At 38.2% G+C, this 24127-nt stretch overlaps 3 protein-coding genes across 4 annotated transcripts in view; 2 read left to right on the forward strand and 1 right to left on the reverse strand.

Annotated features, from left to right (window-relative positions):
• upSET overlaps positions 1-17587 on the reverse strand; it is a 29723-nt gene extending 12136 nt beyond the window's left edge. The window contains exons 1-10 of one of the 2 annotated variants that reach the window (XM_069498712.1): positions 17422-17587; positions 16682-16793; positions 13346-15051; positions 10424-12953; positions 9913-10091; positions 8822-8999; positions 7336-7774; positions 6630-6718; positions 5160-6494; positions 2427-2643 (exon numbers count right to left, since the gene is read on the reverse strand). In XM_069498712.1, coding sequence (XP_069354813.1) covers positions 2427-2643; positions 5160-6494; positions 6630-6718; positions 7336-7774; positions 8822-8999; positions 9913-10091; positions 10424-12953; positions 13346-15051; positions 16682-16720 — 6712 coding nt within the window. In that variant the 5' untranslated portion in view covers positions 16721-16793; positions 17422-17587. Of the gene's footprint in view, positions 1-2426; positions 2644-5159; positions 6495-6629; positions 6734-7335; positions 7775-8821; positions 9000-9912; positions 10092-10423; positions 12954-13345; positions 15052-16681; positions 16794-17421 lie in introns of both variants that reach the window. The other variant, XM_034968760.2, reaches the window with a different exon arrangement.
• Arl8 (ADP-ribosylation factor-like protein 8) overlaps positions 1-24127 on the forward strand; it is a 153372-nt gene that overhangs the window by 73328 nt on the left and 55917 nt on the right. The window lies entirely within an intron of this gene.
• On the forward strand, positions 19249-23725 carry LOC117982411 (probable rRNA-processing protein EBP2 homolog). The gene is made up of 5 exons (XM_034968764.2): positions 19249-19457; positions 20279-20499; positions 21683-21841; positions 21969-22116; positions 23311-23725. The coding sequence occupies exons 1-5, from the start codon at positions 19404-19406 to the stop codon at positions 23680-23682; spliced, it is 954 nt and encodes a 317-aa protein (XP_034824655.1). The 5' UTR covers positions 19249-19403; the 3' UTR covers positions 23683-23725.

The following is a 24127-nucleotide window of genomic DNA, read 5'->3' on the forward strand; positions in this document are numbered from 1 at the left end:
ATCTATTAGATATGTGGTCAGATATGGCCCAGCAACCCGAATAAAGTTACAAAACATCCATTGTAAACATATACTAAAATAAAACACAACTTGCATTAAAAAAAATGTGAAAACTCAAAATCAAACTCAAATGTGAGAGCCTCAATAGCTCAGCCGGTAAAGGAGTGGACTGAAAACCGAAAGGTCGACGGTTCAAACCCCGCCCATTGCACTATTGTCGTACCTACTCCTAGCACAAGCCTGACGCTTAGTTGGAGAGGAAAGGGGAATATTAGTCATTTAACATGGCTAATATTCTTTTAAAAAAAAAACTAAACGTGTTATTGTCATATATACATAACTATATCCTACCGGATTAGCTCACAGCTTAGGCATTCAGAGTTGGCTTACAAGTACCATTTATCATAGTGTTATACAATTTTAGGTTTTATGTTTATTAGAATAAAGTTCATTATCTAACGTATATTGTTTAGTTGGGTATAGAAAAAACACAAGTTTGAAATTAATTATACAAACATGTATGTGTGTTTACGATGCAAACAATGGCTTGTTGAGTCAAACTGCAAAACAAAGTTACGACGCATCTATAGTTCGCGACGGGTTGAGATAGCAATCGGGGTATGAGGCGGGGGGGCACCCCGCACCGGGTTAGCGCTGGGGGCTGTGCGGGTGTGCGGGACGTTCCCTCCCCGATTGCCATTTCAAACAGTCGCATACTTAGTACGGGCGATTTTTATAACAATACCAGAGTGAACTTAGAGGAACTCTCGGTTTGATCCTGTAGGGCGATTGTCTAAAACCTGCATCAATCATTATTACAATCTCAATTGTTCTGATTGGCTGAATTTGTGCGATTCTTGTTGCAACAATGCATTGTGGCCAATAGTGAGCATGCATTAACCAATCAGAGATGATTGCGATCGTGACATTGTAGCTGTCAAACAACCGCGGTAGGGCCACTGAATCGACGATATGCCAAATATTAGGCTATGGTGACGTTAAATCGTAGAAAAATAGGGCTACCTTAGTCCTTACCTTACCTGCGTCAAATGTACTAAGCATTTGACGCCTGCCATTGACATCGACGCCTCGAGGTTTGTTACAAGTTCCCTAACTATTGTGACCTGGACAATACTAGCTAATGCCGTAATGCCGAGTATGCCTTACAACTTCCAATTATGACACATAAAATTTAACTTGTAAAAATAAAAATGCAAAATGCAAACGTGAAATGCAATAATAATAAATAAGGTACTTAATTATTACCATGAAGATGTATAGAGGTTCATCATCATAAACAACCCGTCACCGGCTCACTACAGAGTACGGGTCTCCTCTCAGAGTGAAAACGGTTTTGGCAATAGTCTACCACACTTGTCATCTGCGGATTCGTAGACTTCACACCCCTTTGAGAACATTATGGAGAACTCTTCGGCATGCAGGTTTCCTCACGATGTTTTCCTTCACCGTTAAAACAAGTGATATTTAATTAATTAAAACGCACATAGCTCCGAAAAATTAGAGGTGCGTGCCCGGGATCGAACCCCCGACCTCCGATTAGAAGGCGGACATCCTAACCACTAGGCTATCACAGCTTTATAGAGCAGTATAGAGGTTATCATGATATTATTTTATGTAGGTAAATGTGGAATAAATTGAACATTTTATATCTTATCAAGTTGTAACTGCATTCAGTAAGTAGTATATGTATATTTATGTAATATGTACAATGTACATGAACATTTTATGGTGATAAAGGAGTTCGGCGCATATGTTTACATTATGTTTATCGTTGTTCAATACCTACTGTTTCTTTACTGGTTTTTGCATTTTATAATATCGCTGTCTAAATACATATATGTATTATTACCGCAATAGTACCGCAACTGTGTGATTAAATTATTACTTGTCTATTAGTAGGTCACCAACAATTGACACTAGCTGCTATAGTCGACGAATTTTAAACTGAGTCGTCGAGTTATCTGTCTGTTTCGCTCGCACTTACAGGTTTACTGGCACCTAGCCAGCGACCTATAAGTGCGAGCGAAACAGGCAGACAACTCGACGACTTAGTTTAAAATGCGTCGACTATAATATCTGGTCAATATGGCCGCCAAACAGATCAACTGTTTTGAAGCCGCCATCATTTATAGAGGTCATGAGAGGTATTATAATATTATTATAGTACAATGTTGTAAGCTAAAAAGTTTAGAGGGAGAATTTGAGTCGTCATAATATGTAATGCAACTAAACTAAAATGAACAAAATGTTACTGTCGAAAAACGGCAGTAAACAGCATAGATCTCGAGGCACGAGTTGGGAAACATTTACCTTCGCACGCGGCAGACTAGGAAGACGCGTGGTAACCAATGCGGGGGGCTGAGTATGACGTGATATAACAGCCAACCAATCACGGATCAACTTACCCTTCGGTAGCTGCACGTGGAGGTCCCTGTGCAGGCGCTGCTCGAGCTCGTCGGCCGCCGCCGCCGCGGCCGCGTCGAGGCGCTGCGGCGACAGCGAGGCGGAGCCCGACGAGCCGCGCGACCACTCGCCGCCCTCGCCCGACGAGCCGCCGCCCGCGCCGCCGCCCTCCTCCGTCGCCGCGCCCAGGTGCCGCTTTCGGTACTCGCTGATAGAGAGCTGTATGCGACCAAAAACATCGATATTAGACCGCGGGCTTTACATCCTAGTAAAAAGACGCCAATTTTCAACTCTTATATGCGCAGAGACTGCCACCGCTGCGGATTTATTAAGTTGCATAAGCCATCAGCCTTAAATAAATTGAGGAAATCAATACGGGTTTCATTTCCGAGGAATTCTAGAGTGCACATGATTGCCCTTTTTAAAATCCAAGATGGTCGTCAATTTCTGTTTAAGACATAATATACTTAACTGCGAACAACTTTTTCATTTCTAACATTTAGGGGCTTTTAATAAAAATATTATGAAATATCCATCTTATTACTTGGGAGATGGGATGTAAGTTCCACATTTGATAGTCCTACATAAAACGTGCGGTCTTATTTCGCCGCATCGCATCGCACATTATTCTTCAAAAAATCTAAGTAAATCTGAATCTTACCAAAAGTGAAGTAGACAAACATTTTATAATCTAAATATATAAAAGGAAAAGGTGACCGACTGACTGATCTATCAAAACACAGCTCAAACTACTGGACCGATCGGGCTGACATTTGGCATGCAGATAGCTATTATGACGTAAGCATCCGCTAAGAAAGGATTTTTGAAAATTCAACCCCTAAGGGAGTGAAATAGGGGTTTGAAATTCGTGTTGTCCACGCGGACGAAGTCGCGGGCATAAGCTAGTCCATAATAATATTATAAATGCGAAAGTGTGTCTGTCTGTCTGCTAGCTTTTCACAGCCTATAACCGTTCAACCGATTTTGATGCAATTTGGCACAGAGTTAGCTTATATTCCGGGGAAGGACATAGGCTACTTTTTATCCCGAAAAATCAAAGAGTTCCCGCGGGATTTTGAAAAACGTAAATATACGCGGACGAAGTTGCGGGCATCAGCTAGTAATAAATAAACTGAAAAAAATCCCAATATCAAACGCACGATTATTTAATTAATATCTTATCTTTAACCTTGATCCAAATTTATTACCGCTAAGATTTTTGACTGAACCTCTTAATATCAATGTATTTTAATCTAAAATAAATCAATAATATTTTGTTAGTCTATCTCAACACTTATTCTTCAGAAATCTCATTTCGATTAAAAGAAACCGCATGCAAATCGGTTTATCCGTTTGAGCGCGAATAGTAGAGCAGCAGGAGTCGGCCTCAACAAACGCGTCGAAGAAATACGACTGGCGTCAAATGCAGCCGACTCGCTGTACTGAAAAATGCGTTGCTCTTGCGGCAATGTGCGACAAACTTAGGGTGAGATCTATAGAGTAAACTCTGACTTAGCTTAGACTTAAGACAGAGTTAAAACGAGGCAGAGCTATATACTCACATAAATCTGTCTAGTTTTAACTCAATCTTAAATCTGAGCAAAGTCAAAGTGCGCTCTATAGATCTCAGCCTTAGTGTGCAAATAAGTTGTAAGAAAAAACATTCAATGAATAAAAAGAGTGGAAACAGCTTTTAAATGCACTTTAGTAAGATCAAGGTCAACGCGAGACCTTGCCATCTTTGCCAAACCAGTTCCTGTTGCTCACTTTGATGGTTTTGCATTATGCAATTTTATTTCGATGCATTAACGATTTCAGCAATTTAATTATTTGGTACTAGATGATGCCCGCAACTTCATCCGCGTGGATTTACATATATCAAAATCCCGCGGGAACTCTTTAATTTTCCGGGATAAAAAGTAATCTATTTGTTAATCCAGGATATAATCTATCTGCATTCCAAATTTCATAATGAAATCCGTTTAGCCGTTTTTTCGTGATTGAGTGACAAACATCCAAACACCAAACAATCACATTCATAATATTAGTAAGGATTACAGCTTTATATTATGTATAATAACTATATTATGTCATCATCATCATGATCAACCCATCGCCGGCTCACTACAGAGCACGAGACTCCTCTCAAAGGAGCGTTTTGGCTATAGTGTACCATGCTGGCCATGTGCAGATTGGTAGACTTCACACACCTTTGAGAACATTATGTTTAAAATACTTGTTGTAAGCAATTTAAACTTTAAAACAATGGGGCCAATTCTCTTGTACACAACCTCTAAACTAAACTAAATTAATAGGTCTAAATCTAGTGCTATCCTTTTCCGCAAGCAACATTATGAAAGGGATAGCAATTGATTTAGACGTGCCATTTAAGCTTAGTTTAGAGATTGTGTATAACGGAATTAGCCACATTGCCAACTCTGATAATAATTAATTAGTAATTAATATGGATAGGCGTTAGACAGGGAAAAATGGCGAAGTCTAGAGGAGGCCTATGTCCAAAGAGGACAACCTGATCTGTAAATTGCTGGTGTTACCAATTTTTAGAATAAATTATGTATAAATAATAGGAAATAAGAAATTAGTAATATGGTTAGTTAGTAATATAAGATGTATAACTAATTGTATCAGAGAATAAAGGCTATTTTATTTTATTTATTTATTTAATTAATATGGAAATAATATTAGTATGTACTGTAATTCTTTGAGGAGCTCACCTTTCTCCGGACGGGTTTGGGCTTGTCTTGCGGCGGGGGGTTGAGGCGCGGGTCGGAGCGCGCGCAGGGCCGCGGCGACGCCGTCGTGCCTCGCAGCACGCCCGACAGCAGCACGCTATTGTTGCTGTCCATATTACTAACACGGGTCAACAGCTCCTGAACACTGCGCAACTCGTCCGCCGGGCTCGATGCTTCAAACAGCCCGGCGTCCAAACTGGTCGTCCGATCTATCGCACTTTTTATCAACGACATATTCGGTATGTTTTCATTTATCGTCGTGTCCACTTTGAACGAGTGCGACATGTTGCTGAAGATCCCAGAAAACAAACCTGTTGAACTAAATCGAGTCGAAAACGGTAGGGCATTATCTAGCACTGAGGGTCTATCCTCCTTTTCCTCAACAGTTTCATCCCTTTTTTCTACCACAGTTTCAACAACGACAGGTTTCATAGGCTCCTCAGGTAGTGGTATCGTTTCGGGAGAAGGTATGACAACCGGACTTGTTTCTTCCGGTAGCGGTATATTCTCCGGTGCAGGTAGAGGTATTGACTCTACTGGAGGTAGAGGTATGTTTTCGGGCGAAACGAGTAGTTTCACATCCTCATGAGAATTTGCTTCCTCGTGTATATCTCCATTGATTTCAGGCGATTTTGAACTTGTGTCATCCTCCGTACGCAACTGTATGCTGATCTGATCGTCTACCATATTAAGATCAAAATTTAAATTAACCTTCTTTCGCTTTTCTTTAGGCGGTTTTTTATTCCTACTCTTCAGTATTTGTATGTTTTCAGTATGAAACGAGTGTATTTTCTTCTGGATGTCGTCCATTTCGTCTCTTTGTGGAGATGAGCTGCCACTCGTGTCAGCCGATTGGGAACTGTGTGCTTTGTCATTCGGGCTCTCTATGCCTTTTAGATCTTTGATTTCTGGTATGTTTTCACTTGATTCTATTTTGGTTTGCGTCACTACTGTCGTATCTATATCCATTGGCACAACTTTATTATTGTAAGCCCCCTCATCCGGTTCCAAATTGTTATTATTTGTCAAGACATCTTCCGGTTTGGTTATCTCAGGAGGCATTTCCTCTTCAGGTGTTGGAGGTACTCCAATGATTCTCCTTATATGTTCCTGGTTATGCACGCCTCTTATGTTGACGTTTAGTACGTCATGATCTATGTTGCACTGGTCATCAGAGCCTTGTCCACTATCGGAGCGCGTCCGATCTCGACTGTACATGTCCATTATGTTCCGTTTGTACTGTCGCGCTAATAACAACGCGTCTTCTTTGACCGGTGAGTCCTCAGATGTTAACACTGGCGATGTCTCGTCGTTACACTAAACAAAAAAAAATTACAGTCATAATCACAGAAATGTCAGCCTGTTCCTAGGAAATTAGCAGTCCCACCAACTCTAAGGCTAGACTGGACTGAACTGGACTTCAGAAATAGGGTAATCTATTTAGAAACTTACGGTGACCATAGTATTCTGTTCGCACGACAACGATTCTCGCGCCATCCGTCTTTTCTTCAATGGAGTCACTATTTCGTTCGGAGGGGATTCTGAAACAAATGCATCTACAACTAAAATGACGTCATGATATATTTTGGAAAAACAAATGGAGGCTCGGATTACAACATAGTCCACTTCCATGGTACAGATTTTTATTGTTTTTTAATTGGTAATTATATTTTAATTTTTAACACGAGACTTTAAAATGAAAATAAGACATATTTTTTTTTAATACATTTGGAGCCTCAATAGCTCAACAGGTAAAGGAGTGTACTGAAAACCGAAAGGTCGACGGTTCAAACCCCGCCCGTTGCACTATTGTCGTACCTACTCCTAGCACAAGCATGACGCTTAGTTGGAGAGGAAAGGGGAATATTAGTTATTTAATATGGCTAATATACTTTAAAAAAAAATAAAAAACATACGATTTGTGGTATACGTCCCGCAAATTGCTAATGCGCGTGGCCGCCATTTTAGTGACGTCAGCACTAGACTGAAGTTTCGAGCTGATGGTATATTTTTATTTCGGCTGACGTCAAAATGACATCATTTCGATGTTAATGAGACATGGTTCCAGCGGAATAGCAATTTGCGGGACTTATAAGATTGTTGGAACTTCAAAATACATATTATAGTCCGAGCCTAAATGACGGGATCCTTTCCTTACCCATCATCGGCGAATCGCTCTCCTCACTGATCGCTTGTCGCAACCAACGTTTCTTTGCACTGTGCTGTACTGGAATCACTTCAGGGACTTCCACTGTTGGAGTGCTTCTGGTTACCCTTTTAGCCTTCTTCGGAGGCCTATTCCTCTCCCTTCCGGGAGTTCTGGGAGGCGATGGAGGCTGCTGCTCTTCCTCGTGATACTCTTGAGTTGCACTAAGATCACCAATCATGGTAGAAGCGACTCGGACTAAGCTCTCTAGTGACGGAGCGGAAACTAACGAGGGTCTGTATGGGGATTGGTACGGCGACGGGGTTCGTTCGGGAGAGCGTCCGATCCATTCAGTTGCCATGGTTTTCTTCGTTTTGGGAAGTTTGAACGCAGATTCTACGGAACCGACCGCGGCTTCGACGAGAAGGCACGCGGAGCTTAAGCCGAGATCCTGTGAACGAAGTTGTGAATAAAAAACCATTCTTTTCTACTCTAAAGGGACTATTATCGAACTTTCTGCTTATAACTCAATTATTATTGTGGAAAAAAACGTCAGTGTTACTAGGTCAGATAACGCTGAAGTGGCCTAATTGTGTAGATATTGAATTTATTGACTGAATGACTTTGACATTATTTTATTGAGGAATTTCAAAGTTTGGATAGAGTATTATTTTCTAACAAAAGTGACTGTTTAGATAATGTCTCATGTAACTCTAAACGACCACAGAGAATGCAGTTCGCGACCGTTAAAAGATGACGTCATAGCTACGAAAAAGGGTACGGTTGACAAAAAAGAATATTTATATTTATTAATTACTAGCTGATGCCCGCGACTTCGTCCGCGTGGATTTACATTTTTCAAAATCCCGCGGGAACTCATTCATATTCCGAGATAAAAAGTAGCCTATGTGTTAATCCAGGGTATAATCTATCTCCATTCCAAAAGAGATTGCCCATTTTCTTAGGAGCTTTGGGCCCCCCTAATATAATTGTTATGTCACCATGGTTTTAATTTTATTGTGTAGACAAATAATTAACTCTTTATATTCTGCAAACGATTTCAATTTATTCACCCTGGTTATAAAGAAATCTTATTTTTTATATTGCTGATATTAAGGTTATATTTAATTAATACTTTTTCAAAATAAATGCATGTTTACGATTCTAACTGTAATTGTGGATATTTTCAATAATAGAGTGAAAAAAGTCGTTATAAAACATAATCGTAAAAAAATTACACATTTAAAAAAAAATAAGTTTTGACACGACGCCACAAAAGAGGGCCCGTTCACGGGCGATCTGCTTTCATCCAAATCCGTTCAGCCGTTTTTGCGTGATTGAGTGACAAACATCCAATCATCCGAACATCCACACTTTCACATTTATAATATTATTAGGATTAGGATAACATTAAATATTTGTATGTAGGTGGATGTCTAGTGAATAATTATTATTATCCCTTTCCATTGACTAGTATTGTCTATGGGAGCGAGCTTACCTCGTTGACCGGTTCATGTGGTATTTCAGCCTCGGGTGTAGGTAAGGGCTGCTCAGCTTGAATCGGGCCTCGAGGAGATAACGGTCCAGCCTCGTCTCCCGATGTCACCATATCACTGTCGGCAGAGTTGAGTCGCCGTCTGTTAGACTGAGATGCTGTGCGCGCGCGGCCTTTACGTCTGAAAGAAAAAAACATAAGATTAGTAAAATATTTCACTATAATTTTTTATTAACGTCAAATAATTAAACAATACTTATACTCTATCCACGAAATGAAGTTAGTATAGCGAATTAAGTTTCGAATGTTTTTTGAAAACATGATTGTGATTGGTTGGTGCCTCAAAATGGTTAACGCCCACTGAGATTTTTGGTTCTGTCATTTGTATGGGATTACGTAACTTTTTTGTGTGGAAAGAGTATAGTAAATTAATTATAATAGGGGTAGGAATACTTTATTGCACACAAAAAATATTACATAACTATTACAGAAACAAACTATTAATAAACTTAAATCAAAAAAAAACAACATGAAATTAAAACTAAAATAAATTAAATTAAATCTAAAACCTCATCGAGACCACCGCAGCGAGGCATTGTACCCAAGATGCTGGCAGCATTACCCCTTTGGATGGCCAAACTAATTCTTTGACCAAGGTAGCTGCCAGCTCTCGGGTCCCCGGTTGACTCGATAACTCTTTTCGCAATTTCTTCAAAAAGAGCTCGAGCCCCCGGGCCCCACGGCCCCAAGGTCTCCACACCAAAAGGCACGAATACGAAGCTCCCATCGAGGTTTTCATATTTGCGCCTCTTGGCCTGTTCGGCGCTGATGTATAGTAAATTAATTTAGAGGAAAAATATTTTACAGTATATGAAATCATGTAACGTTTACCGAAATCTAAAATGTATTTTGTAAAAGTATCAATACTTTGTAAAAAAAAAAACAATTACTACGTTACAAAGGGAGCCGTTTAAATAGCGTGATTTAGGAGGCAAAAGATTTTGTCTCGAATTATTTATCAGAAATGAGAACACAATATGTATTTCAAAAATAAGTTATACAAAATCAATAAATGGTGAAGTGTTAAGACTTACTTCTTTCTCTTCTTAGAACTGCAGTGTAAATCGTCATCGTCATCCTTTTCAATGTTAGTCGGGTGTGGATCGGATTCCCTTCGCTTTTGCCTTTCCCTTACTTCCTGTTTCCTTTGCTGAGCCTTTTCCATCCTTTCGAAGGCCTTCATTATTGCTTCCATTTTACGTTCTTCTCGAGTCTAAAAAGGCAATTTTTTTTAATTAAAAAATAAAGAAGCAAAGAATGTTATAGAATTCCGATTGGTAACTACTAATCAAAATGACAATAAAAATAGCACTTTTATCTTTTGATGCAATCATATTTTCTATAATTTTTGACTAGACGAAAACTTCGGTGAATAACAAAACAATGGGCCTGAATCTCAAGTTTGTTTGAGATCCGGGCCCATTGTTCTCTTAATAGAGGAGCCTAATATTGCCATAATGCTTTGCAAAAACTTCAATCGAAATTCAGCACCTGTTTGGATCTAAAAAATTTGAATACATCTCATAAAATTTCAAACTCCCTTACCATTTTCCGTTTTTCTTTTTCCTTATTGGCTGCAGTGATTTTGTCTTGCGAATCATCAGTTTTGTCGTCCAAGGAGTCTTGATTGACGCAAGTGGTTCGACTCGATCGTGATGACCTGTCATGGCATGCAGACTTGGCACTTAACTCCCTAGTGACAGGTCTCTCGTGTTCCACTTTTGGTTCTACTTTAGGTTCAATCTTCGGTTCTGCTTTAGGTTCTATTTTAGGTTCAACCAGAACCGGTTTCTCATCTTTTATCGGTTTCACAATTTCTTTTACAGGCTTCACAATTTCTTTTGGAGGCTTAACATTTTCTTTTATAGGCTTAACATTTTCTCTTATAGGCTTCACATTTTCTTTGACAGGCTTTATGATTTCTTTCATTGGTTTCACAATTTCTTTTATTGGTTTCACAATTTCTTTTATTGGATTCACAATTTCTTTTATAGGTTCCACAATTTTCTCCTCAACCACCGGAGGAGGCAAAACTTCTTCCTCTTTGATTTCATGTTCTTCAATTTTTATATCTGAAATGATTGCTTCCGTTTCTGATTCCGGTTCTAACTCCATTTCTTCTTCTGGTTCTTCAATATGCTCTTCTACTTTAGGTTCGACTTTAACATAATCAGGTTCATCTAGTTCTGGTTTCATTTCTTCTTTTGCTGTTAAGTCAATTTCTTCCTCTTTTTCATGCTTCATGAATAACGGTTCGAATTTTACAGGAGCAGGGAAGTCTGGAGAAAGTAAAGGCTGTTTGACTGGCGACATCGGAGGATACTCGTGTTTTATAGGCGATTTCTTCTCTGTTTTAACGATGCCAAATGGTGAAGGTAAATCCATTATAGGAGTCGTCACGAGAGGAGTTAAAGGAGGCGATACAGGTGAAGATGCACTAAAACACCTGTTCCTACTTCTCTTTTCTCTTTGCGTGTAATCCACGCTTTTTCTGGTAACCAAAGGACTTAGCCCATTGACTTTACAGTGTTTAGGATTACCACAAGCGCAAGGTTGCTTGCTACCGTTCGTGTCATGTCCAACCGTGATTTCAGTATTGGATTGAATATCGCTTATTGTCACAATATAAACGTGTAAAGCTCCTTTAACGATACAATGCTGTAATTCAGCGTTAGGCTTGCAAGAACGGCGGACGAATCTCGCTTCGTTCCCGTACGTCCTTGTGTCTATACAAATTTGAGTGTTATCCTTTGGTAATCTGTAGAAAAATACGAAAGGCCCAGGTTTTTGACTCCCTGCTCTAGCTGAGTTTTGTAACTGGGGCCTGTGCTGGATTGACAGCATGTATTTGCCTCTCAGTTCTATAATGGGAGAGTTGTCCTTAAGGTCCTTTGTCGCGATAAGTATTTTTCCACCCGCGTGAGGCACTGTTGTACATAAATGTGCGGTTACTGCTGCAGCCATGTTAGGTGTACTACCTAATTTGCTGCTATATTTCATAATCTTAGCGCGCAGTTCGGGGCTGTAGTGGTTCGTCACAGCCTGTTCGTATTGGTCCCGCCAATGAGATTGAGTAGGCATGTTAGTGTTGTATTTGCTTCTATTCAACATCATTTCCTTCTTTCGCTTCACACGTTTTTCTACTAATTTTCTCTTAGTGACTTTTCTAACTACCTCTGCTTTTTTGGGACGTTTGGGACCTCTTTTTGGTAAGGTTAGAGAGGGTTGGGGTAAAGGTGGTAGAACAGGCATACTGGAGTTATATGTGGTCACACATGATCCACTGGTATCAGTATATGTGGTAACAGTTAATAACCGTTTTCTTCTTTGACCTGGAGGCCGTCCACATTCCGAGGAATCCGAATCCGATGCACCCAGCGCACTTAGCTCTTCTCTCTTCCTCAATTGTATGGCTCTAGCGTGACGTCGATCTACAGGCCGCGGCTGGCATAGCTCACACATGTACGCATCGGGTATGTTATTCCGATCTATTCCCATACAATCGACATGCTGCCATTCACCGCATCGATCGCAGCATATCATATACCCATCATCATGTACAAAATCACAAATACATCTAGTTTTCCCCTCTTCCTCTCCTTCCGGAGCAGTCTCTGTGTCACTACCACCGGGAAGCGGAGGTCTTCTTTCTCCTTCTATCGAAGATATAACAGATGCAGTATCCTCATCTTGAGGAGGCAATGGAGGAAGCTGGGGCTTGTAAGTCAGAGCTCCGAGTTGAACAGACGTCACTGGTATGGGAGCTCCGACGATACTAATCGGTATGACTGGAGGTAGCTCTTGAGAAATCGAAGTCACTGGGATGGGGGAACATTTTAATGGACTCATTGGAGTAGACGTCGTAATCGTCGAAGTCATGATTGGTGATAAGGAAGCCACAATGCTAGTTGGGGTACTGACGATGGGCTGTTTCTGTACAGGCAAAGCATATGTGTGATCGAGCATGATAAACGCCAGTGCTTGGAAGGAATATCGACGCAACTCCTCAGAAAGATTGGGTCTCTCCTCCATACCAATAATATCATCTGCTGTCAATAATGTTGATTTATCCCCACTGCAAGAAAAAACTGTGTTAAAAATAATATATCTTATTTAGGTAGAATTCTAAACTCTGCCTATCATCAAATAGAAGATCAGTTTCAACACCCACGCAAGTTATCACGTTGGCATATAAATTTGTACTTGCGTCGCCAGTTAAAACCAGTTTTCTACAAGTTCCGCTATTATTAAACAGCACAACTTGACAGCATTAGCTGATCGGACATTCCAGGCGAGCCGCGCTTCCAATTTTTCAGTACTGAAAATTCGCTAAAGAAAAATAGGTTATTTATCGCGCTCTGAAATATGCGATCAATTTAAGAGTTTTTGAATTCTACGAGTACCTATATCAAAATACAATTGAATACGTCTCAAATGTGAGAAAAGGCTTAATATTACAATACTTACAACACAATCCGTTTTTGATTCAATGATTTAGCTTCAACTGGTTCTTCAATTGCAATAATCGGAAGAGGTTTGTGATTTATCGTATGTAGAGGTGTTGGAGATTGTTGCAACATTAGTTTAGGTTGAGCCAGAGATTTGAGGATCTGTGCAGTCAACTGCTGATTGGCTGACACTTGGGACACTGTAGAGAGCTGATTGTCAGGCCCGTACGTTTGGACGTATCTAAGGTTTGGAGTGGAACCTGATTGGACATAATGTGGGCCTTTAGGCATACTTGAGCTTATGGGACCTGTAGATAATAAAACTGGTCCACAAGGCGATTGTAGAACGAGACGTTCACCTTTGGGAACTTTTTGGACAGTCATAGTCTGCTGATTTTTATGTGTAGGACTCCCAATCTTCTGTATAACTTTTGAAGTGTTAGACTCGACTATACCATAGCTTGGAGCTTGACTTTTATATGTAACGCTAGCTAAAGGCCACGGTTTATTCTCAGACTTGTGAGCAGTACCAGCCTGCTGTATTATTTTTATAGCTCTCGATTGGTTCTTCTGGTTTGCTTGAGAATTTTTCGACCCTTTGAATGTATTTACAGATTTCCTTCCAGAATGAACCGATAACTTGTTGGGACCGGAAACAACTCTGGATAAAATATGGCATTGCGTGCTACCAGAGGACGCAGCAACCATAGCATTTAAGTTGGCACCATTATTCAGCTTATTTAAGTTTGTGCTTTTCGAGTATGTGTGTCCATATGGCATGCTCTTCATGGAAGTGTTATTTATGACGGTGGGCGACAGTGACGCGGCACCTATCAGGGACTGGTTCTTAGGCGGCTTTGTGCTCAACATCGTACTGTTCAACTGCTTCTGTGATACCACATTGGCACTCAACTTGTACACGTGATTCTGTGTTCCGTACAATGGTGCAGCAATCTCTTTACCCTGAGTTATGTACTGTTGAGGGTAATTTGAATTTTTGGGTAAAGATATGTTGCTCAATATCTGAACATTCGAAGTTTTAGGACGGCTTAAGTAGCCGGTCTCTGTAATAATGTTCGTTCTGCGATTTGACGGGATTGCGTTATTGACGTAGCTCTCGCTAGTGATTATAATCTGTGACACACCTGAAGGTCGGTCATCTTCATTTTTACCGTCAGGAGCTGCACTAGTGGCTAATATTGTTGGCAACCATAACGTTTGGTTGCCTACATCCTGTGACACATTCTGTATCGCTGTAATGTTACCTACGGCCGCATCCACGTTAATTGTGAAGTTCTGTGGGAGTTTCGCAACGCTTTGCACGATTGACGTATTCAACGGAGCTTGAATGAGAGCTGCGGTATTCTCTACATAGTTGCCATCTTCAGAATCATCAGCTTCTTGTATAATAGGGTAGGCTACACGCCCTACATTGTCAATAGTAGTTTCTTCAATCCTAACTATTCTAGAAAGCGAATCAACTGACATCTCTGTGTCACATCTCTTCTCATTAATATATTCAATCTCATTGCTATCTACTTTGTGAACAGATTGAATGATGCTCTCTGGGTTCGTGGAATCAGGCTCAGGGTCACCCTGGGTGGGTGAAAGGGGAACAGTCCTTAGTACAGGTGTTCTTACGCTTGATATATCCATAGTATTCGTTAATTTATGATCCAAAACATGCTCATATATATTTTCACTGGAGGTGGTCGGCCCATAGTCCTATAACAAAATTTACAAACATCAGTAATCAAGTTCTTGATAAGATAAATAAGATGAAATTAAGTCGCAGCAGCGAAGTAACAATCAAAACATAACATAACATCACATCCAAAAATACCTATTTACAGATTATACATGAAACTCCAGTAACCAAACACATATTTTAACATGGCAACACAAAGTATAGTTTGTATGCAATGGAATTACTTATTGGATTTATAAAATTGCATTATCTTTCTTTTTTTGTAAATTGTGCTTTATATAATAAGTAGCTAGGAATTGAGATCTTACAATATTTGAATATACACCCAAATATTCTCAATGCCTTGTAGAAGTTCCCATTAATTCTAAATTCAATCAATCAGAGCTATACTTGTAGCTAACACAGTCCCCCATATTATGAATTAATTATCATATGATCAACATAAAGAAACCAAGTGCTTGAATATTAAAGTAGCTCTATTAAATGCATTCATCAACTTGGTGATAGTTAATGTCAATAGACCAAAAATTATTAAAAATATTTAATCATAATCATAAATAGTAACATAAGTAATAAAAGGATTGCAGCAAATTAAAACTGTACCATTCTTAAACAACACCTATCAACATCCTAAGTACATATTCTTCCACAGACTAGCTGTAAGATGTTTAGCATTGGTACGGTATAAGGCCCAGTATCCATTATAGCGGAGATGGGTAGAGATATGTTTAGCAGACCAATCAGAATGATGTGAAAAATTATCACATCATCTATCAACAAAATCTAATTGATGAGGTAGACACATCTCTGCCTATCAGATTGGTAGATAGATACCAGGCCTAAGTAACCTTTACTCACCAGTAAAACTGAAAATACAAATACACTTTTTGCATTTATAAAAATAAAAACATACAAATTACAATTTTTACATTACAAACTAAAGGTATCAATAATACAACACTGAATTTCAAATCGTTTATTTATTACCTGTGTGTAAATGAAATTGTTTCATATGATAATGTGAAAGTGACGAACAATATGCACTGTAGAAGGAATAATTATGTTAAGTAATAAACTGTTGAATACTTAAATAGGGCATACAGTACACTGTTACTGTACAGTAAGGGTTTTGTAATTCTGCTACTTTTAGAAACATATACCATATAATTCAGCCCCTACCACTATGGTTGGACCAAGTTGTGCTAAATATTAATTCTAACATGGTCACAGAGGCATGGAGTTAGCTAGTTACATGTGTGCCAGCATAAATCTATTATTTGACATTTCCATATAATTTCATCAGATCAATCTATCTCCCATATGTTTTTTAACTTGCAAAGTTACACTAAGGCCCCTTTTACTGATATTCTTTATTTTCCCAAAATATTGAATTATACCTAACTGTTGAGAAATATGCAGCTGTCTGCCTATTTTTGTTTAGATGACACCCAATTGCCAGTTAGTTTTATGACGAATGAAAACAATAAAACAATTTAGAAAAATCAATTATGTAGAATGATTTTTAGTATAAAATGATGAAATCTTTCTGATGGCAGACATTTTTGTTGTGAAAAATAAAGGTTATATTGAGAGAGTTAGAGTGAAAAGTTTAATGAATAATGTGAAATGCGATGATTATCTACTCACTTGCCGGACCGCTGGCTCATATTCTGATGTCGCCGACATGCTGAGAATAGCATCTTGGGTCGAACCCGAGAAGATTTGGAGAGCGCCCGGCCTCCCAAGTTATTTTATTTGACTGCAATCGAAAATCATCTTTTTATCCACTTGCCATTGCAATCTTCACAAGCCGAACGCGGCATAGCGATCTTGTGAAAATATTTATAGTCCACAAATACGATATGACATTCGAGGTCATTGTTCCAGAAAATAGTCAAAAGTCACATTATTCTGATTCCTACGAGAAAATACAACAAATAATAGCAAAAAAATACATATAAGCCTCCGCTAGTCGATCGTAAATTAGGAAAATCGGTGGCTAGGTTAAAATTCACTGCCGCCATTATTGTGGCACAAAAACTGAAATGTCTCCAAACATCACAAAAGTAAACACTAACCTAAAATTGAATTATAACGCGGAAATAAATGAATTTGCAATTGAAATAAAACTGATTTGTTCGGACTGATGCATTATAATATCCCGCTTAGTAACTAAAGGCTTTAAATATATCAATACATAAATAAATGAGGTTTGTGTATTTATATCAGCGAATATGACATAATTAATATAATTTTAGTGAATCATTCATAACAACGCTAATAATATCACAAACTATTCACATAAAAATAAAGCACCACAAAAGTTAGGCTACGAAATCCAGATGTAAACACTTTCAGATAAAATAATGAAGGAGTTTAATACTAACCTGTACGTTAATGAATTCAATATTCTTACGATGTAGCGAAACTATTTCTACCCTGTATTTTCATAGCACAATTGAAAAAGGCCTCAAAGTCCGAAACTACGACCAAAACATTCACAAGAGTCGAAGATGGCGGCCATTGCATTTTCTTGATACAAAACAACGGGGGGTTTCACGGAACATGTCTAAGTACTTGATATTTCCGGTCAAATATAGCTTTAAATACATTACCTTTATATAAATACAAAATAAACAATATATGTTTTTTTTTAACGAATTTAAAAAATAAATCACTTTTTTACTCTTTTGCGAAACTCAAAAAAATAGGAATTAGAAGCAAATTAAATAAAAGTTGAATAAAAAGATGTTGAGTTGACCATCAATTTAACAATAATCTGTCAATACAGAGATAATCTAGTTGTCTATTGTTGAAGCAAAGAGTTCAAGTTTTTTTTTTTACTTTAAAATTTCAGTTTCCAGAATAATACAAATCGGTGCGTTCCATTGATTCTTTGTTTTATTTTAAGGTGCGTTCCGACATCAAGGCCAGAGGCCAGCCAAACACTTTGTATAAAAAGTAGGTACCCTGTTGTGCTGCCGGTTGTTTGTCGCAAAATGGTCGCAAACAAGTGGCGTCGCGCGTCGCAACGTCGCAAAGAATCACAAAAATAATTTTTAGACTGTATCGTTGCCGCACACATAAACAGTGCGACCGTTCAGAGTAGAAATTATTAAATTACAAAATATTGACACCACCCAACCGATGTGCCCCAAATTGGTATTTTATAAAGGCAAATATGCGAAGACGGTTAGACGGGTAGAGTTTTTGTTTTGTGTAGCGTAGTAGCACACGGTGGGTTTCCACTTGTTTTATTATATTCAAGAAGTATACATGAACTAAGCAAACGTTTTTAACTTTGACTAATGAGCTATTACAAGGGAGGTAGTAAGACCTTTAGGACACTTTGAGCAATTCACCAGTGCATGTCACGAAGTATAATTATTATAAATACAATTTTACTATTATTACGACATAGTGTTTGGTTTTACTATTATTACGATATAGATTCTCCAATGTTTTTAATAATTTCAAAAATGACAAATATCAATATTGTTTTGGTTGCAGTACATGGTGTACATGTACAAGAAGAACAAAAGTAGCACCCTCATTTAATTTTTCACTCTTTTCCGTCGATCTATACGCAAAACCTTTTTTAATGGTATCCTAAAAACCTCCGCTACTATATCCATTACAATATCAATGTTACCCATGTATAGTCTGTACAAAATGCATTTTATGCGTTATACAACCAACAATAGCCTATCAATCACACAAACATTAGTCCCTCAATAGTCCAACTTGACACCATGGTTGACACTCGAATGTCTATGAAACACAATGAAGTAGCTATGGTTGTGACGCTTACTGTTAGAGCGAGATAGCTAAATGCATTTAAGCTCTTATTAGAACGTGACAAAATGATTACCTATGTTTTGTCCTTATCACCGTGGCCACTTTTTTTTGTTTTCCAAAATGTATTTGTACGTGAGATTTTGGCAAACAACGTGAAGTGAGTTTATATTGATTCAAGTAGGTATTGTAAATAAATAATTGATTCGTTTTGTTGTTTTGAAGTTATTGTGCAATGGTGGGTTGCAGTATACTATAGCGAACGTAAAATAGACGAAATAACATTTCACAAGTAAGTAGTTACCTCTGCTTGAGCGAGAGGGACTGGGGCATAGATTAATATGGACTGGGGGGACCACGCTAGTTGCATATTGCAGTGGGCCACTGGACATATCTGTGATTTATAGTGATCTGTGATTTGTGTCACTGTCAAATGCACATTGTCATTTTTGAATATTGGAATTTTGAGGTTATGTTGTGTGATTGTAAAATAGTAAAGGAATAATTTTATTTCTTTGTTGGAAAAGCCTTTGAAAAGTTTAATTAAACAATATTCCAGTTAATATACGTCAGTATGAGCGATTTCGTAATGAACGATAGCGACACAGATATTGATTCGGATGAAGAAGTAAGTGTAATTCCTGCTCGCTACAAAGATTTTTAGGATTTAGCTACTCAAATGTTTGCTTGGAATGATAGACAGGCCTTGGTTTAAATGCCATGAGCATTGTTAGCTTATGTAGCTTTATCTTGAGTAAGATTTTTTCAGAACCGCATTATGCATACGCAAATGTCTAACTAAATCACCTCAGATGACAGAATTAAATATCTGAACTAATACTCTCTATTTCGAGTCGTCAACCGATAAACGTTCATTGCCGGACATAGGTTTCCTTTAGAAATTACCACTGGCACTACTTTCATGGCAGTGGCTCTCTTGGAGTCATTTGATGTTGTTTGTTCAACTAGTAGGAGCCTAGAGATCTGCTATACTACTTGAGATTGACCCGTTATTTTTTTAAATACTTGGTAAAACCATATGATTTATTTTACATTTTTCAAACTCAAACTGAAATTATTTATTCAGAATTGGTAAAATTTTACGCTTCCTGATTGTCATAAATTTTTATTTGTAAGGTGATATGATTAAGTGGTGATAATTAATACGTACTTAAAACTAAAGCTACGATTTTTAACATAAAAATCACTGTGTGTATTAATAACTTAGTAGGTATTATCTACTGTTATTTACATTATAATAATATGGCTTTTAACCACAAAATTAGCCTAAAATCATTAACTTAGTATTGAGAAATTTAGAGAAATTTTTCCATTGTTTGTTCACCTACCTGTACTTATGTGCTTTATATTATTGTGTAACCAAAGCACAGATAAAAATTATTACAAAGTTGCATCTATATAAATAAAAAGGGTATATATATATTACAGTTGCAAGAGGCTTTTGCAAAAGGATTACTCAAGCCAGGACTAAATGAGGAAATAGAGAAAGTAGAGAAGAATTATGTAAACAATGTAGCAGATTTGAAGGCAAAGTTGAAGGAGTTTGAGTTAAAACTGCCTTGGTTAGAAACTGTTGACTTGGTTACAACTGTGGCCCCAATGGCTCCAGATATAGCCTTGCAAATGCAACAGACAGCACAAAGGAGGAGGTATTTATTACATTATTTAGTTATAGTAATGTTTTAGTTATTGAGGATTTAATAAGGCAATATATGATAATAGTGCTGAGAAATACAGCAGTTAAGATCAGTGATAGCCTTTTATTTGGGGTCTGTTCTGGTCTGTTGTTTGGATTCTGAATTTCTAACTTTTGTTTTAAACAATTTGCTGACCTGTTCTCACTAGTGTGGCGGTGATGGGTTGAATGATGATACAATAACTTGAGGCTTTACTACAAGCTCATGCCTTTCTTTTTAGGGATCCATACTCAAATGGTGCCAATTGGACCCTATTACAAAACCTCCACTGTCTGTCTGTCAGCGGGCTGTATCTCATGAACCGTAATAGGTAGAGAGTTGAAACTTTTATAGAATGTGTATTTCTATTGCCGCTATGACAACAAATAGTAAAAATTTCAAAATGGCAACCATGATTTTTTTTTTAATTTCTTGTATGATGGTACAGAACCCTTTGAGTGCAAGTCCGACTTGCCCTAGACTGTAATTTAATTTTGTTAATTAGCTTTAGGAAATGTATGTTAAGTTTATGCATGCTGTGGTTGCCTATAATAAGCTTGTCATTTTGTGAATGTATTTTACATAGTTAAAATTGTTTTTGTGACTGTATTTGTGAATGACTAAGCTGTTGGTAAACCCAATAAAGAAAATAAAATAAAATAGACAGATTTTTTTAGTGCTTTTTAGGGTTCCGTACCTCAAAAGGAAAAACGGAACCCTTACAGGATCACTTTGTTGTCTGTCTGTCTGTCTGTCTGTCAAGAAACCTACAGGGTACTTCCCGTTGACCTAGAATCATGAAATTTGGCAGGTAGGTAGATTTTATAGCTGACATTTGGGGAAAAATCTGAAAACCTTGAGAATTTAGGGTTAGATCACACAAAAAAAATTTAATGGTGGTCATGAACTAATAATTAGTATTTTCAACTTTCGAAGTGAGATAACTATATCAAGTCGGGTATCATATTATGAAAGGTCTTCACCTGCACATTTTAAAACAGATTTTTATTTATTTTTATGCATTATAGTTTTTGAATCATTGTGCAAAATGTCGAAAAAATACGACTGTAGTATGGAACCCTCATTGCGCGAGCCTGACTCGCACTTGGCCGGTTTTTTACCTATTTTGTGTATAGGAATGTGTGATATATTCCAGGAATGTAGTGGAGAATACAAAAGGCAACAAGTTATATGACCCCACACAGGACCCGGTGCTCAATGAGTTCAAGAGAGAGAACCTCTTACACAGACAGGCACAAGCTGCTGTATTGGATGGCATCAAGAGGCTTAAGGAACTAAATATACCGACAAGAAGGTAACTTATTTCTCAAGACATTTGCTTGTAAACTGGTTCATTACCTTGTAAACCTTCCTCATTTCCAGAGGAGAGTCTTGTGGCGAGTCACTGATGGGTTAACGATGATCATAACTTACTCTTTCAGACCAGATGATTATTTCGCGGAGATGGCCAAGTCGGACGAGCACATGCAGAAAGTGCGCAAGAGTCTGATGAGCAAGCAAGCGGCGCAGGCGCGCACGGAGAAGGTGCGGCAGCTGCGCGACCAGAAGAAGATCGCTAAGAGAGTACAGGTTCGTGGGACTTGGTATATTGTGGATGGTTTTCTTCTCTTAGGCGGTGGTCTGTAAACAAAAGTGTGACAAACGCCGAAAGTCGCGTCCAGCGTCTGCTGACTCTGAACGCGGCGCAGCGTTGCGATGGTCACTCGGAAGTGTTTTAGTTTCTCGCATGCGCTCAATGTGAATGGACGTGAGCGATTAAAATATGGATGAACAAACAATTTTAAGAGTTCTTCTCGAAGAGGAAGAGGATGATGATCTTGTTCTACACATGTTATTGAAACAGGAGAGAAGAAAAAGGCGTCACGATCTTTTCGTGAAGAGAGAGGTCGAGGGTTGATCAATAAAATAAAATTCTGTTTAATTGAACTGATTCTATTTGTAATTCATCTTGTTCCTTCGTAAATTTCACCATCTTCTATGAAAAAAACGCGACGTCCGTACGCCAGAATGCTCCGAAATGACGATGATGGATGCGGCGCACGGCGCTCGTGCGTTATCACGTCGGACGCGAGCTACGGCGTTTGTTACAGACCACCGCCTTAGTGTTTGAGTCACTCACAGGCTCACTATGTATGGTGAAAAACAAAGCCAATTTTTATATATAAGCTATATTTATTTGTTCTAAATATATAAAACGAAAAGGTGACTGACTGACTGATCTATCAACACACTGCTCAAACTACTAGACGTATGGGGCTGAGGCATGCAGATAGCTATTATGACGTAGACATCCGCCAAGAAACGATTTTTGAAAATTCAACCCCTAAGTGGGTAAAACAGGGGTTCGAAATTCGTGTAGTCCACGCGGACGAAGCTGCGGGCATAAGCTAGTCATACATAATTATTATGATATCATTTTTATCTTATTTTTTTGTAGCTAGTACTGTCTATTTGTACTGCAAATTACAAACACCAGCCTCAGTTGTTAGGATTCCGCATATTAACATTTAAGATGGTTTATGGGTAACCCTCAGAAATGACACCCCTAACAGTTTCTTTCAAAAAAATCCACCTTTCCATTAAATACTTGGAAATGACACGCTGGATTTCCTAAAAAAATCGTTGAAAATGGACGTCATTTTCATAATCAAAGCCCTAAAAAATCGCTGAAAAGATACAAATATTTATGTATATGAAGAGTCTGGTGTAGAAAAAATATAATTTCTAGTATTTCGTAATTAATAAAACTGGTTTTGATTTCAGATTGACTCCAAGGTGAAACAGGCCGCTGACAAAAAACAAATGCTAGAACAACTGAAGAGGGTTCGCAAGGGGAAATCTACAGACCTAGACTTTTTGGACGACAATAAGGGCAAAAATGCCAACAAAGGCGACCCTAAAAACGCAAAGGGCAGAAGAGTCAACAAGAAACGAGAAATGAAAGATAGCAAGTTTGGTTTTGGAGGCAAAAAGAAGGGATCTAAATCAAATACAAGAGAGTCGACAAATCAAATGGATGCGTTCAACAGTTCAGCCAAAAAGAAACCATTCAATTTTAAGACTAAAAACTTTAAGCCTAATAATAAAAAGAATGCAAGACCTGGGAAATCTAAGAGGAAAAATGCTAAAAGATAATTTTATTGATAAGATAAAATAAATCTATTGGAATTCAAATGTGTGTTATTTTTAATACAAATAACGATTTGTTCAGGTTTTTATTATTGACTAGCTTATGCCCGCGACTTACTGAGCACGGGTCTCCTCTCAGAGTGATAATAATAGCATGAGGACAAAAATTAAAGAACTTCATTTAGAATTTTAAACTGAGTCGTCGAGTTATCTGTCTGTTTCGCTCGCACTTGCCTACGACCTGTAAGTGCGAGCGAAAAAGACAGATAACTCGACGACTCGGTTTAAAATGCGTAGACTATAGCGGATACCCGACGGTGCGGCGTGTGTTAGTACGCTAATAAAAACGGATGTACCTAATTGTTTTAAATTAATTGTTTTAGTGCTCTAAAACCATCTTTGAATTATTGCCTTTCTAATGAAACTGGTTTGGGGCAGATCGGTCTAAAGA

This window comes from Maniola hyperantus, chromosome 5, assembly GCF_902806685.2.
Source record: "Maniola hyperantus chromosome 5, iAphHyp1.2, whole genome shotgun sequence".
Taxonomy (NCBI): Eukaryota; Metazoa; Arthropoda; class Insecta; order Lepidoptera; family Nymphalidae; genus Maniola; species Maniola hyperantus.